Source organism: Pleurodeles waltl, chromosome 2_2 (assembly GCF_031143425.1).
Source record: "Pleurodeles waltl isolate 20211129_DDA chromosome 2_2, aPleWal1.hap1.20221129, whole genome shotgun sequence".
NCBI lineage: Eukaryota > Metazoa > Chordata > Amphibia > Caudata > Salamandridae > Pleurodeles > Pleurodeles waltl.
The window spans coordinates 804,486,886-804,503,144 of NC_090439.1; the positions used below are offsets into that span (position 1 = coordinate 804,486,886).

At 40.3% G+C, this 16,259-nt stretch overlaps 1 protein-coding gene across 1 annotated transcript in view; it reads left to right on the top strand.

Annotated features, from left to right (window-relative positions):
* LOC138277424 (carbonic anhydrase 13-like) overlaps positions 1-15,392 on the top strand; it is a 124,043-nt gene extending 108,651 nt beyond the window's left edge. The window contains exons 4-5 of the mRNA XM_069219224.1: positions 11,254-11,346; positions 15,357-15,392. Coding sequence (XP_069075325.1) covers positions 11,254-11,346; positions 15,357-15,392 — 129 coding nt within the window. The remainder of the gene's footprint in view (positions 1-11,253; positions 11,347-15,356) is intronic.
* Positions 15,393-16,259: the final 867 nt, after the last annotated feature.

Consider the following 16,259-nt stretch of genomic DNA (forward strand, 5'->3'; position numbering starts at 1 on the left):
TTGCCGATTCGTAAAACACGATGTAAATGTCAAGAAATAACAGCTCACAATAAATAACAAGATCAAAGTACAATGAAGGGAATCGCGCTTCTTTTGCCGATTCTTAAGCCACCCTGTAAATGTCAAGAAATGGTAGCGTGCAATGAACAACAAAGTTAAATCCTCATGAAATGATTTGCGCGTCTTGCCAATTCGTAAAACATCCTGTAAATGTCAAGAAATTGTAGCGTGCAATGGACAACAATGTTTAAACACCATAAAACAAATTGCGCGTCTTGCCGATTCTTAAGCCACCATGCCAATGTCAAGAAATGGTAGCACGCAATGGATAACAAAGTCAAACCTTTATGAAACACATCGCGCCTCTTTGTAAACTACCATATAAATGTCAAGAAATGGTAGCGCGCAAGTAATCTGTTACTCTTTTAAGAATTAAACCAAGAATAAGAAAATTCTCAATAATGGTGTCAGGACAGTCCAACCACCGTCTTACCGCCTGGAACAATGATCACCAATGAAGGATGAAGGGCAGAAGACTGGAAGATCCAAATAGGCTGCCGGGACAGGAGCTCAGGAAGAAGCTGCTGCTCTGCACCGGGACCTCTGAATAGTGAGCACTGGGAGTTGGGTTGGCTCTCTTTTATAGAGTCTTCGCCCAGCCCAGAACCATGCCCAGGCATGTTGCAGGGAAAGTCTCTGGAAGGCCCTGGAAAGGGGCCACACCCTAACACACTCTAAAAACCTGCAGCAATACATTGCAAAGGAACAGTATTTGTAAGCATATTAAAAATAAGTTTTTCAGGATTGAACTCTGCAATGCAAAAGGTTAAACCACAACATATCAGCACAATGCATAAATTACGTTGTTTTGAGAGTGCTGGGTTTTTGCATTTTTGTCGCCAATAGAGCACGTGCTGCTCTGGAGTTGACAACTTGTTAGTCCCCAGTAAAGTGCAGGAGGGAGTGCTGGGGGCCTAAGCCGTGCTGTGCATAAAGAACTATTCGGAAGATTGCACACAAGCCTTGGCAACTGCAAGTCACTCTGTGCAAGGAGGTACTGTCTTGCGTGGGCAGGCAGGCTCTTACCTCCACCAAAGTTGGACAGCTGGACGTTGGGACTTCCGGAGTATCTTTAGTCCACCACCTGTGTTGCTGGATCACACCTGTTGTCTGAAGGGGGGACCCAAGCCACTGCAGAGCGATGCCTGCTGAAGCACAGAAGTGACTCCATCACTCCACGGGAGATTCCTTTGGTTCTTCCGGTGCAGGCTGAAGACAGGCAGTCCTCGGAGGATGCACGTCTTAGCTTCTTTGTTTCAGTTTTGTAGAATTACTGGAGCCGTCAGCGGTTGATCCATCAGTAGAAAATGAAGTAAATGATGCAGATGATTCCTGCCGAAGTCTTGCAAACAGAATCTGAAGAAACACCCAGAGGAGAGACCCTATATAGCCCTGAGAGGGGGATTGGACACCTAACAAGGTAAGCACCTATCAGGAGGGGTCTCTGACGTCACCTGCTGGTACTTGCCACTCAAATGCTCCCAGAGTGCCCCACCACTTTGGAATCAAAGATGGCAACACCAAGGGACACTCTGGAGGAGCTCTGGGCACTACCCCTGGGGTGGTGATGGACATGGAAGTGGTCACTTCCCTTTCTTTTGTCCAGTTTCATGCCAGAGCAGGCACTGGGGGTCCCTGAACTGGTGTAGGCTGGATTATGCAAGGAAGGCACCGTCTGTGCCCTTCACAGCATTTCCAGAGGCTCTGGGAGGATACCCCTCCCATGCCTGTAACACCTATTTCCAAAGGGAGAGGGTGTAACACCCCTCTCCCAAAGGAAATGCTTTGTTCTGCCTTCCTGGAATTGAGCTGCTCAAGCCCCAGGAGGGCAGAAGCCTGTCTGTGAGGTGTCACTAGCTGGTGGTGCCTGGATAACCTCAGAAGGCTGGTATGACAGTACTGGGGGTCCATAGTGAAGCCGCCAGAGTACATAGGATTGTGCAACCGATACTGGAATCAGTTTTGGGGTACAATTCCCAGTTGTTAGACACCTTACATGGCCATGTTCGGAGTTACCATTGTGAAGCTGGACATAGGTATTGACCTATGTCAAGTGCATGCGTAAAATGGCATCCACACACTCATGAAGTCTGAGAAAATGCAGGGGTGCCCTTACACGCAGGTACTTTGCACCCAGCCTTCAGGGTTGGAAGACCTGATGTATAGGTGACTTATAAGTGACCTGATGCAGTGAAAAAGGCTTTATTTCACACAGGCTGCAATGGCAGTCCTGTAGAAGCCTTAGGGATCCCCTGGAACACCAATGCCCTGGGTACCTACGTACCATATACTAGGGACTTATAAGGGAGGGACCAGTTTGCCAATTTGGAGTTAAATACTGAGTTGCCACTATGAAGCTGACCTTCCTTTTCAAGAACCAAACTCTCTGAGTGAGTGTATGGGTTATTTACACTCTAGTCCAAAGGTTTGAGAGACAGGAATGGAACATTTCTGTTCAGTTGAAAGGTGAGCTGATGTTCCCTTCATCTTGAGTGATGCTGTGTGGATTCAGATGGCAGTTTAGTTGGCAATGAGGACTGGTGTGCCCTCAGGACTCTAGTTTTTGGCCCAAGCGGAAGGGTGGCTGTGAGCTTTCAGAGTGTGTTTGCAGGGTGGTGCAGGCTCTGCACATCTGCAGCAACGTAATTTTCACTCTCCTTTTCTTCTTCAGCTAGTAGGCTATAGACAGGCAAGGTCAAGGTAGGTATTTCTTGCCCGAGGGGGTCCTGGTGGTTACTAACCAAGTGAGAATCAAGCAGTCACACGTAATAAGGTCTGAAGTCTGGTAATCTGTGTTCACTTCATTTCCTGCATGTGAGAGGGTTATTGAACTAAGAGCCTAATATATGAATTCCTGATCGCCAGACAGCAGGTACAAATTGTATGTCAAGTGATTGTAAACTAAACTTTCAAAGAAGAATGATAAGCCACTTATTTCATGAATAATAATGAAGCAAGAAGCATTTCCTGACCACCTGTGACTACTTGAGAATGCAGGGATAGAAACCTGCAAGGGACAGCAAACTTCCGTGTCTGTACTCATGTTTCCCCTGTCTGATTTTTTTAAGGCATTTAGGCCCTCATTACAACCCTGGCGGTCGGCGGAACACTGGCGGTAACACCGCCAACAGGCTGGCGGTATTCCACTAGCATATTATGACCGTTGCGCATTCGCCACGGTCATATGCCGGTCCCTCCAATATAGCGCCAGGCTTCCGCCGGGCGGTCATAATCCCCAACCACCAGCCTGCCCATGGCGGTAAACACCGCCATGGAATGGCTGGCGGTAAGGGGGACTCAGGGTGCCCCTGGGGGTCCCTGCACTGCCCATGCACTTGGCATGGGCAGTGCAGGGGCCCGAGGCACAGCCCCATCGCGCATGTCACTGCCCGTAATTGTCACGGGCAGTGAAATGCGCAACGAGTGCTGCTGCACCCACTGCACATCAACATTGCTGCCGGCTCTATTATGAGCCGACTTTAATGTTGATGTGACTTTTCTGCTGGGCCAGCGGTCTGAAACACTGTTTCCGTCCGCTGGGCCAGTGGAAAAGTTATAATAGGGTGTCAAGCATACCGCCAGCACTGGCGGTATGTTGGCTCTCGCGGCTTCTGAGGGCCTTAATGTCCCTTAACGATAAGTATAAAGTAAACTTTATTTAACACACCCCATCCACATAGCATTTCTCTTCAGCTGATTAAAGTCATAGCCTAGAGGTTCAAATAGTAACATTCCAGGGGGAATCACAACAGTATCACAAAGATGCCACATATCTTCCTTTCTGAAAAAAAGAAATTCACAACACAAATCAGACACAAAGAGAAATTATAACTCGACTAAAAGTACAGGGTTGAAGAACATAAGGGAAAGATATTATGGGACCTATTTGCAAACTTCATTTTTTTAAATGTTTAGTTGAATTACAGCAGTACTATTCAGGTACAACAAAATGCTATTCACTCATCCATATGCTGAGGTCTACACCTCTTTAGATCTGTAATGTAAGGAGATCTATGCCATGACTGCAGAGATCTTTGCATACATATGTACATTGTTTAGTAGTAAACATGGGTGGTATGGGGAGTAGCAGGAAAATGTGGAATCTTTCTTACTTAATGGGATGGGTCTATGCAGGGTTAATGAGGGGTTTATGAACTGACATGCACTCACCCGCAAAATAGTAAGTCAATTACTATTTACAAACTGCAATTCTAAAAGTATTCAAAACAGTAGTAAATGTACTCCGGCTTATACATGGAATAAGTCCAGCATCACACATGGCCATCCATGGTAACTGCAACACCCTCCAGTAGAAAATAATGGAGGCAGAAACTTAAAATAGAACCCCATAGCAAATAACATTAAAATAAAGTAATTTATTTAGACACTTCAAAATGATATACGCATTTAATTTAATGTAAAAAATATACAAAAATAAAATGCTACCTATTACTTCATTTAATATTAACATTTTAATAACATGTTTAAATGTAAAAAATAAATGTAACTTTATTTTTTCAAACATTACTTAAATTGCTTTAAATACTTTTTTACAGAACTTTCTCTAATTTTTCTTACATAATAAATTAATATAGACATTTTCTTGAGGTGGGAATTTTGTTTATAATCAATCTTTTCTGACTGTGCACCAATTAAAAGTACATGGTAATTAGGAAAAATTACAGTTGGTACTAACAACTCACCTGTAAGTCTCTAGTATATGGTAGAGCATGTAGATTTAGAGGCCCATCAGATTTAATGCACTTAAGTGTGCACTGCTGTGTGGCTTGCTGTCATTTTGAAAGTCAGCCCTACTTTGCAGGCTGCTTTTAAGTAAAAACTATATGCAAATCCTATTGTAGATTTAGAGGTACTTCCAAAGTCATTAACTGCCTTATTTATGCATATATGTCAGCCATAAGTGTCGCCTAGGTGCCCCAGGGTTCGAGTGGCTTGTAATCATAGACATTATAAAAGATGTTTTATAAGCCCTGGTGAGGGAAAAACTGCCAATTTTGCTTTTTCTCCATTGTAGTGTCTTCTTTCGATAGTCTAACATGGAAAGGCCTAATTTTAAATTAATAAAGTCTTACTTTTGAACTTTTGATTGAAGTAAGCTAAAAATAAAATTCAAGGTGTCAAATTAATAGTTAAGATAAACCTAATAACTTGCCAATGTTCAATTTATCAGAACTATTACAAGGAAAGTGTTTTAAAGGTCTTTCCCTAAAGTTACCAATAGCTAGACCTGTAGCAGCCTCTCCTGATTGGTCAGCCTTTGACAGCCTTAAAGAGGTGTGAAGTGGCCTGAGCTGAGACAAAGGAGCCATCTGTTGGGAAAATAACTGAAGCAGCAGATGCCAGAGCAGGAAGGAGGCTGGGTGGCCAAACTGGTCTTAAAAGAAAGGAAAATCAGTTAGGACTGAAACCAGACCTCTCCTATTTACTGCACTCCAGCAGATGGGAGCCCCAGTAATTAGATTAAGAGAGGGGCTGGAAGGGAAGTGGTAAGGATGGTTAGCCACACCTTTATGTTGGGTTAGCCAGACCTTAACCTCCAGGATAGATTTCCTCTATTTTGGCTTTTTGCAAACAAGTGCTTTCTGGGAAAGAAATATGCCACGGCTAGAAAGTCATCCTTTTGCCCTGATCAACCCACTTTTTACTGATACGAGTGGTTACTGATTCTGACTGGGCCCTGGGCTCTGCTAATCAAAGCCAAGGCCAGTGCACTATTTAAAAGAGATATGTCAATTAGGTATAATTATAATTAGCATGACAAACTACATGTAAGCCCCTAGTATATAACAGGGCATGTGGGGTCTCTTGACACCTGATGTACTTCTTAGTCACAAGATGCTATTGTCTTTAAACGCCTTGCTTTTTAATCTCAGAATATTATAGGTGTATACATTATTTGTTGATTAGGTACCTCTTTTCTTCCATTGTCCTGAGTAAGACCACATTTGATAGGGGCCGAAACATGTTGACATCTTCTGTGGAAGAGTTGTTTGAAATGTAAAAAGACATTTAAGTATGTGTATGTGAACCATATCTTTGGAAATAAGTGGAGGGAAGTGTCCTTTTAATGTGTTTTCTTTTGAAATACCTTGTATGTTGACTAATTAATCAAGGAATGCAGCCACATTGAACTGAGTAAATTGGAAGATTGGAGTAAGACTTTATTGAACAGTATTTTTAACTAGAAATCTGGCACAGCTTGTGACTGTCTTTTTGTGTTCTAGTGATTTGTCTATTTATGTTATATGTTTTTTGAAGTAGATATGGTGTTTTCATATTTCAAATGCATAGTGTTTTAGGTAACATGCGTTTGCAAGATTTTGATGAATTATAAGAAATGTATTCTAATAAATAATTTTCTACAGCTCCTAAGACTAATTGAGGTACTCACTGGTGTAAAGACAATTGCAACATTAGTCCCTGTTGCAAACATTTCCTTGTATACTACATTGATGTACCCAGTTGTAATAGGATCACTAGGGTACACCCTTGCTATTGCCCAGATGCCCTAGATTTTTGTCATTTTGTTCATAAAAATGTAAGCGTTTTTTATATATTTAATTGCATTTTGTGTTTTACTTATTTATTGTACTGTTGTTCTTAAATTATTTACACACCTGTCTCCTAAGTTAAGCCTGGCTGCTCACAGCCAATCTACCAAGGGTTGAGCAAGGATTAATTTATTGAGACCTTGACTGGACCTTATGTTCGATTTTGTCCTTCTTGCAAGCTATAGGCACCTACCTGCATCTACTAATAATCCAATTTCCAACAGGGCTGCCTCTTAAACCTACTGGTGGTACTAATCTAGTACCCCTACAGAGCAGTCCATTTTTCTCAGCCAGAGAACTTAGACCACCCACAACTCAGATGCCTCATGATACCATTGAAACTTCATCACCACTTAAGCCTCCTTTCCCATTATACTCAGTGACAACCACTGCTGTAACTACACACACTTTCTCTTCAGACCATTCATCCCCTACTGCTACACCTCCACCACAATCCTTGACAACCAGTCAGCAGAACAGTTAGTACGTTATGGGATATACTCAACCTCAAGTGCAATTACCTGAAATGCAGCACTTCACTAACAGATTCTTCCAGACACCATATTCAAGCATGTTTTGTTGGAAATTACCTTTAAGGCTTATGGTCTATATGGATGGTGACTATCTCATTACATACAAAACTTTGAAATATTCTCACCCCCCAGCTTACAGCAAGCCCCTCTCAAAGACTTTTGAAGCAAAAGTTGTAGCCCTCTCATCTCCATAAACTACATGCAACAGGATCGCATTTTCAATTTTCATCAGTGACAATCATAATTTTTTGACTAGGTCTGAAGGCTTCCAAACTTGGCACCATCGACAAATCTTTCTTGATCATCTCAAATTCATCTTTACATTCTTTGTCCCGGTCGAAGACAGCACTGTTCTTAAACAGACTTCTCAGAGACCATTTTGGTGATGTTAGTGGATGCTTGTTTACGATGTCCTCAGTTTTAACACCTTTAGATGAAGGCAAAAGTCTATCTCCCCACTTGCCTTCTTTGCCAGGACTATCAGGGCCAACCTATGTCTTCTATTGGCTTGATCACACCTTCGCTGCACAAATGCTCTAACTCCATTCTCATCATGTCCTGTACCAAAATGAGCAACTTCATCCCCTTGGACGCAACAGGTACAACTCCTTTTTCCAGGTTAAACCTGTGTTTTATTTGAAACAGGTGTCTGACTATATAACTGCTGTTGTTTTACAGTAAAAAATCTTTAAACTACAACCATGTTTTTAGTTGCAGGAACCCACTCACCTAGTTAACCCTAACCATATGAAAGGAAAACCACATTCTTCTGCGTAACTCAACTTTGCACCAGATAACTTTCATAACTTTGGACTTTAGTTTGATTATGATAGTTAAATGGGTCAGTAAATACAGGAAACTTGTGGGATAAGCCTGAGGAACATTATCATTTATTGGTTAAGAATGTAGTAATAATTGAATTTGGGTAAATGCACTTTCATATTGTGAAGGATTGCTATTTCCAATTTAACCCTTGACCACTGTACAGCACATTTGGTGTTACTTTGGTGTTACTTAATATAAGAATACAAGCCTCTATGAAGGGGCAGATGTTGATGGAATGGTGGGAAAAGAAAATAGTAGTGAGGGATTAATGTTCTTTGTATAGTATACAATGCATGTAAAAATCCTAATCTGAAAGGAAGTTCATAAAGAAGGCAACATCAATCACATTCTTTCAGGTGTATGACTGATAGATATAGGGTGCGGGCCAAATACACCAAATACACCAATATTTACCACTCAGGGTACCCATATCATGGGCTAATCAGAAATACTGAGTGTGGCTTTCTCTTTCTCTGATATTTTAACTTGATGTAGAGAGACTGGTCTGTAGTTATTCCTAAGGTTGTTAAAATGATATTATTGAAGGAATGGCAAGTTGCTTGCTTTGAATGGTGAATCTTTGTGTCTCAATACAGTAAGTTATAATGGATGTCGCTTAGCCTGCTGGGTGTTTGAGTGTTCCCTTTCATTTCAATATCCTGGTGATATTTGCTCAACAACTGGAGATGAATATCTCTATTCCTCGTCAGAATCACATTCTGAATGCTGTTAATTAATGTCTCAAGATTAACAAATCTAAAGTTTACATTAAAGGAAACTCCCAGCAAAGCATGCACTACTGTACTGTCACATACACTTGATGTGTTCCTCTTCATAAAGGCCATATAGTTAGTTTACTGGCCCACTTCACCTCGTGATAAGGGTGCAGCAACTAATGAGAATAGTAGCATTAAATGCTATTTTTGGAGTCTGGATCCTAATCTGCAGAGACTGGTGTAACGAAGTTCTATTGACTACACTAAACAGAATATTATATTACAGAGGAAAATTTATTGTGGCAACCTGCATGAATTGCTGCTCAAATTAAAAAGGTTACTAAATTAGACAATATGCAAATTAACACTCATCTTTGATAGGGTAGACAACAAACGGAGGTGATTCTGTGGAAGTCTCATGTTATTAGTGTTTGTAATTTGATATTGTTCTTGTAGTTCATGGTTGTGTTTTCCTATTGGATGTGATGATTAAATCGGGTTGGAAGACATTCATCATGATACAAACTTTTTGGTAAAATGTTTAACCTTTCAAACTTTTCTAGTTGTAGCTTTATTAATTGCCAATAAATCAATACTTTGTGGAAGTAAAATCACAGTCAAGTGTGGCTGTCTAAATGCAACAGCTGTTGAGCCTTCCTTAGAAGAAGCGAGGTACCATGGTTCAGGAATTTTATATAAATTTAATCAAATATGGATTTATTTCGATGAACTTTATACTTGTGTTAAAAATGTTAGTCTGCAGTATTCATTCATGTTACTTTCTTCATTCATTTAGCTCCCCTTTATACTTTTTAATGCATTTTGTTTATTTTTGTATTTCTTTTTTGTCTTTTGTGTTGTGTATGAGGGAGAGTTGGGAGTCGGTGAAAGAGAGAGTGTTTTATATTCTAAAAAATAGTTCCTAATAATTTTATGATTTATTACTTAGATGTTCCAGTTCTAACAATGCTTACTATGCCCTGTACTTTAAATAATTGTTGTTCTGCTTCTATATTTCTATTATACCTAAAACATTTGCAATTTAAAATATAATAATCACCCAACTAATATAAGCACATTTAATTTGAGCAATGACTCAAGTATAAATAGTTTTTCGTACTGGAATCTCCTAAAGACTATACCTCACTCCGAGACTTGTTTTAAGCATTTTTAAAACTGAGCTAGAAGAGTTAAATATCCTAAGGCATAGCTTCTATCCCGGGTGTCAGATTAAATGCCTTGTGGGTGGCTTGATGTGTCAGAGCAATTTTCACAGTCACCCCTCTTTCATTAATAAATGTATTGTGTTGCTCCTAAGGGCAGAACGTCTATCTGGCTTGTTTTAGTAAAGAGTGTGCACATTTGTAAAAATCCCAAGACTCAAAATGTGTGAGCTGCTTGAAAACCTTGCTAGCTCTGCAAATTGCCAAGATCGAATGGTTTAAAAAGAGATAAAGAAAAAAAAACATTATTTCAGAGGCTTTTGGAAGCAGAAGGTGGATACCACGACTTGCAACATTGTATAGGTGGTTAGGTGTAGAAGACCCAAGCAGATGGCACAGCCTTCCTTTAGGGGAAATGCAGGTAAGTGGGAAGAAACATGGAACAAAGGCAGGGAAACCAAAACAAAGGTGGAGGGAACTCAAATAGGATGAGCGAACTGAGTGTACAGGAACCACACATCCAAGTACTTGCTGGGATACTTGTTCCCAATAGACTTCTGCGTAACTGCCCTTGTCCTGTTTGGTCTTTCTTCCCCTACTGATCTGGAAGACACAGACCTTGCATTATAACCCTTGCCACTGGTCAGACTTCCATAATTTTCAGTTTTCTGAGAGCAACATTTTCTTGACTCACATGCTTTTCTTATTTCTTTGTTTTGTGCTGTCTCCTGGCCTTTGTAGAGTAATGGCAGGGGATTAGTGCTTCTTATTAGTTTTACACTTACTCTGCTTTGTCTCCTCACCCATGACATGATTTAAGATCCGTTTGCTTTCTGCCCACAACCTGACATGGTTTGATGGCCTGTCATCCTGCACACTGGTGCCCCCCACACCCAGATGCTGCCTTATTTTATCCCATCTCACAGTACACAAGAGGACTACGTACCACATCATACCTGGTGACAAAAAGTGGGTCAAGGCCTTTTTGATCTCTGATGGTCTTGCGTTCCAAGATACCCTACCCCTGGGAAACCCAGGGCAGGAAATCTATAGAGAAATGTGGACTAGTGCCTCTTCACCAATACTTTGCATTAAACGGTGAAATTGAGAATCTTTGGCTGACATCGAGAATGCTGAAAGCTAATGATTTTGCCTGATTACCAATGCGTATTAATAAAAAAAACATACACCCTTATTTCGAGCTTTGCTGATCTGTCAACTAGGAACAAGGGCAGTCAACCGCCTATTACCAAATTCAATGGTCTGGAGTTTCCCAAAGTTGTATTTCTCCTTCTTAAATGCATACGCTAACATCTTTCCATGAATATTGTTTACTTTAACTACCAAAGATTATTAAAAACTAATATTTCTGCTTTTGTTTTAGCTTCATTTGGGTCACTGGAATGCAAAATATGGTTCTTTTGATGAAGCTTCAAAACACAAAAATGGGTTTGGTGTTATTGCTCTTTTTTTGGAGGTTAGTGAATTATGTACTGCTTTTTGTTGTTCGCCTCTGCAATGTATGCTGATTTACACTCCAATCTGTGGAGGATTTACGGTGACAAATGTACTTTTATATTTGTACTACACTAATAGGACCCCATACCGCTTTTCATGTTTTTTAATTACTCATAGAAAACATTCTGTCTACCTGTATTTTTAATAAGAGAACTAAAACACAAATTAGGGTTCTTTTCAGTCTTCCCATGCTATCAATCACGACTGCTAGGATAGTGACTGCGCATACTGATGCTTAAAAAAGGGATGAAAATTCCTAATTAAGCTTAAATAGTTATGACAGGGGCAAGGGTATTGTTCTCACGTGATTGTATTGTTTATGGCTACTTAAGGCACAAAACATGCAGCAAAGTGAGAAAATGTACAAGTCACAACGTCATTTTTTACACACCAAAATGAATATGGATTAGCACGAGAAGCTTGAAAAAAGCTACAATATGTTCGCAATCAGCTGAAAATGTAAAAGAAAATCCCTGAATCCCACCAAGAAATGCAGAAGATAATATGGGTATCTACTACAGAATACGCTCACACATTGGAAGATAAACTCGAGCGTGAGGACAAGCCACTGGGACACCACAAAAACATTACATTTTACAAATATAGTTACTCGTATTGTCAAACTTCTACTGTTCACAGGGTTGCCACTCTAGTCACCCTTACCTGTGTGAGCGTGGTGGGTGGGATAGATTTCACAGGAAAAGCCTGTGGTTCTTCGGGGTCTATTTCAATGCAGAGAGAGTGGAATTGTACCTCCTCTCAAGCAGGACTAGACGGGTCTTTTATTCCAATGGGCATTTCCCTGGTAGACAGGAGCCCTTGGAGGCTGGTTTGGAAAGCCCAGGACCACAAATGGTGCCCCTATCACTTATGTTAGATTAATTGTAGCAGGCACAGGGAGGCTTTGACGGAGATCCATGGGAAGGGATAGAACGAGGAGGCAAAGGGAGCAGGGTTGGTTTTAACTTTATTCTAGGACTGGTTTTAGTTTTCCAGTCCTTTCCTGTGCTTAAGTGAAGGTGACAGGCCTCGTTTGAGGGTGGGAGAGTAAAAAAGGCAAACTCCAGAGGCTGTGTAGAGTGGTCACATAGTGAAAGGTAGTGTTGGTGTAGGAAACGTGTTGGAATAGAGAGGAAGATGGAATAAACAGAGATAATATAGGTCGGCAAGCCGAGGATGGTTTTGTGGGACTAGGAGAGAAGTTGGTGGTTGGCACTGTTTACTGTTGCAGAAAGTGAGGGCAGAGCTCGGACTGTTGGTTGTGCCACAATAAGTGAGAATTTATCACGAAAAAGCAGAAAAGCTGTGTGCAGCTGTGCATGCGTTCTCCGATGAGGTCAGTGTGTTGGCGTGTCTAACCTTAATAAGTGAACTTACAAGGGGACGCGAATAGGTTGATGAACCTTTTGACTCGCATTTAAGATGTTCCCACCATATCTCCAGTATGCAGATCTATAATCAATAACCAATCAATGACATTAATAATCAATGATATTCAATTGCATTAGTAATCAGTAACTATCACACACCATGACCTTTTAGTCATGAATAACCACACCTTTTAGTAAAAGTTAGAATATTTATTTCCTTATATTAACAATGCTAATGTCACATAAGATAATCTCAAAATCAAATGATAAACATACAGAAACAACACTGTCTGTCCGAATCTGCGAAAGAAACTCAATCTAAAAGCTTGAACAACTGCACATTCTAGGTTACAGTGAAAAGTAATAACAAGAACAATTGTGCAAACGATCTCACATACATTTAGATTCAGCAAAGAAAAGACATTGATTGTTACTCCTTATAGCGAACTTTCATTAGTGAAGATTTGGGCTTCATGCAAAACAACTTAGTCAACACAAATTTGGAAAACATCTAACTATGGAAGCAAATAGACATAGCAAACATATCAGTGATAGTAGACCTCTCCTCAATTGGATCGGCAAGCTAAGATAGTCTTCGTCATCAGGACATTAGTTCGGTCAGAAAGGCATCAGGATTCAGCATCAAAGTTCAGAAAACGCAAAGTCTTTAAGCAGTAAAGTTAAGCACCTCTCAAGATGCTCAGTAAAGTAATGGCCTTTTGGGTAAGAAAGAAAATGGGCAAATGCGCTGTCTTCACTCAGTGCATTCCAGCTAAGTTAGATTTCCTAAAACTACTTTCCAAGTCCATATTGGTCAAGGGATCACATGTTCACATTTTGTCCAATAAAACTAAAACATCAACTCTGCAGTTTCTACTAGTTCACAGTTCAGATGTCGCTGATTGGCTTCTCTTGTAATGTCCTCATCATCTTGCTTGTCAGGTAACAACATTGTTGCAGCTTATACTCGTCAGTATGGTTATTGTTCCCTCCTGAGAAAGTCAGTCTTACACACGTTACATTTACAATGCTGCAGTCGCAAGAACAGCATCTTCTAGCATGCAGTTCTCATGAGAAGGTCTTTTAGCTATGAGCACATTTGGACAGCACAGTGGATATCACAATTTAGTTCTCTAGCAGACAATTTAATAAACGATTAAGAAATACAGCTTGACATGAGGCCGTGCAACTAGGCCAAGACCTTTGCTAAGTTAAGGCTTTCAATTAATAAAGCTAACACATAATGCATAACCCTTAATATGACGTATTACTACATAAATCAAACATAAGCTCCATATTTCATTTTAATAAGCCATTAATAAGTACACTTCTTGAACATTGGAGGCCACTCACGTGGACACATTTTCAAAAGTGTGCATTATTTTTCTCTATATTATTACATTTTCTACGCAAATCTATTACTCAGAATACATGAATATTCATTAATATTTTTAATAAAACACCTGCTCTAACAAGTGTGAAGATGATGTCATGGAGGAAGTGTTTTTTGACGCTTTGGCTGCATCAGTCATAAGGCAGCGTCTCCCAGCAATGCTGAAATACATCCCCAAGAACCACCATATATTTTGTTCCGTAAGTCCATATATGCCAGGAAACACTTTTAGGACTTAGGGTTCCAATTTACAGACCAGGAATATTCCCTCTTAAACTTGATAAACACTTATGTGATGTCATTTATGTACTTCAGGAAGTGAGTTAGGGAAACCAGTGAGGTAATGGGGGCTTCTTTTGGTAATTCATATTTTGCCTCTCCTGTCAGAGGTAGTAAAGAGTCAACTTGTACCAGCGGCCGGTTGCTCAAGGCATTGAGCCAAGGTGGTTTGGGACATTGTGATTTTGGAAGCACAGCCTGGCTTCAGGTACCGAGGTCAGGATTTCTTCCCATATCCCGGCGCCAAAATGAGTAAAGGAAATAGCTTTTCCAGTCAGGTCCAAGAAACTGAAGTGATAAAAAAATAAATTGTAGACTTCTCAATACAACTTGAAGTAAATGCATCTGTATATCTTAAATGCAGAAACATATCCCTGAAAGCATGGGGCTATGACTGTAAAGCTATAACGATATAATTTGTACTTAAGTACAAATTTAAATGCTCGCTGACAGGTCCCAAGGAGTTTAACCAGAGTTGTTGAGGCACAAATGCACCATTTGCATTTTTCTTCGTTAGGAGGATTGCCTACGATGTTTGGTAGGATGCCTAAGAACACTTGTAGTGAATGGGGTTCTCGCCTTTCACTTCCCGCTAGAAACAACTATCTCGAGACGGTCAATAATTACTCTTTTGCACCGTGTAAGTCCTTTGCCAGACAAGCTCAACCCCAGAAGAAAGAAAGTCACCAACCAAATCATTTAAAAGCATTTGTTTTTCAGACTTTTTTCAATACCCCTACAGATACGCATATTTAATTGCACTTGTTTAAAAGTGCTTTGTTTTACCACTGGTATTATCTATGAATAATTAAATGTTATGTTCTTACTGCATCAGCTGCCTCTGTTCATGTTAATTTCCCCTAAGGTGTTTTTAGGACTATAGTACACCTTGAAGAGGTGTGCTATTTTCTCCGTTTCTTTTTGCAGCTTTTAGTTCTGGAGTTTGACCGTGAAAATCACTGATTGTACATTGTCTTCTATAGACAATTTTTTTTTAAAACTACGTATGCTGCCATAAAACCTTACAATTGTAGTATGGTGCTAAATAGAAACTCTGCAAATTAACGCATACCACAAATTAATAGAATCACCGTGGCAGTTTATGTAATCCCATCTATTCACTTCCTGAACGGATTTTAAATGTGCCATGAAGTTGCTGAGTCTTGTACCCTCACCACCTATTTCAGGTAAGCAGTAAATGGTGAGCCACGATGGACTCTTTCCATGAATACGTGTGTCAAGCAGCCATTGAGAGTGTAAAAGCTTTATTCACTCTTCATCTGCTTCTGGCCGACGTATCCTCAAAAATGTAAATCAAACCAAAAAAATCAAAACGAATTTACTGTCTTTCTTTTTGCCAATCCTTCATTAGGTGTGTTAGATAATGGGGTTTCTGGTTGGCAGAGGTATGCACCCTGTCCAAGCAGAAATCACAATGAATACCACACAAAAAGATACCACACCTTGCTACAAAAATAAAGTTTAATTTAATGAACAAAACAGACCCAAAGGACAATCATCTAATAAGTAGAAGTCGAGATATGAATTTATTTTTAAAGAATAAACTGAAGTGTAGTGCTTATAAGCATAAAGCGCCAGACTGGACTATCTGGTTGTGCTAGACCGGGTCACATCTGAAAAGTCAGGCCATCATGATGGAGCATGGATTGGATACAGAAGCCAGTCTTGGTCCGCTGAAACAATACCTTGGTTCAGAATTGTTTCAACATTGAGAACAGTATGCAAGGAGCAAAGGAGGCATTGATCCCGAAGATGCAGGCGATGAGTCGCCTCCGAGCCACGCAAAATCAGGAATGCGTCAGGAATGGG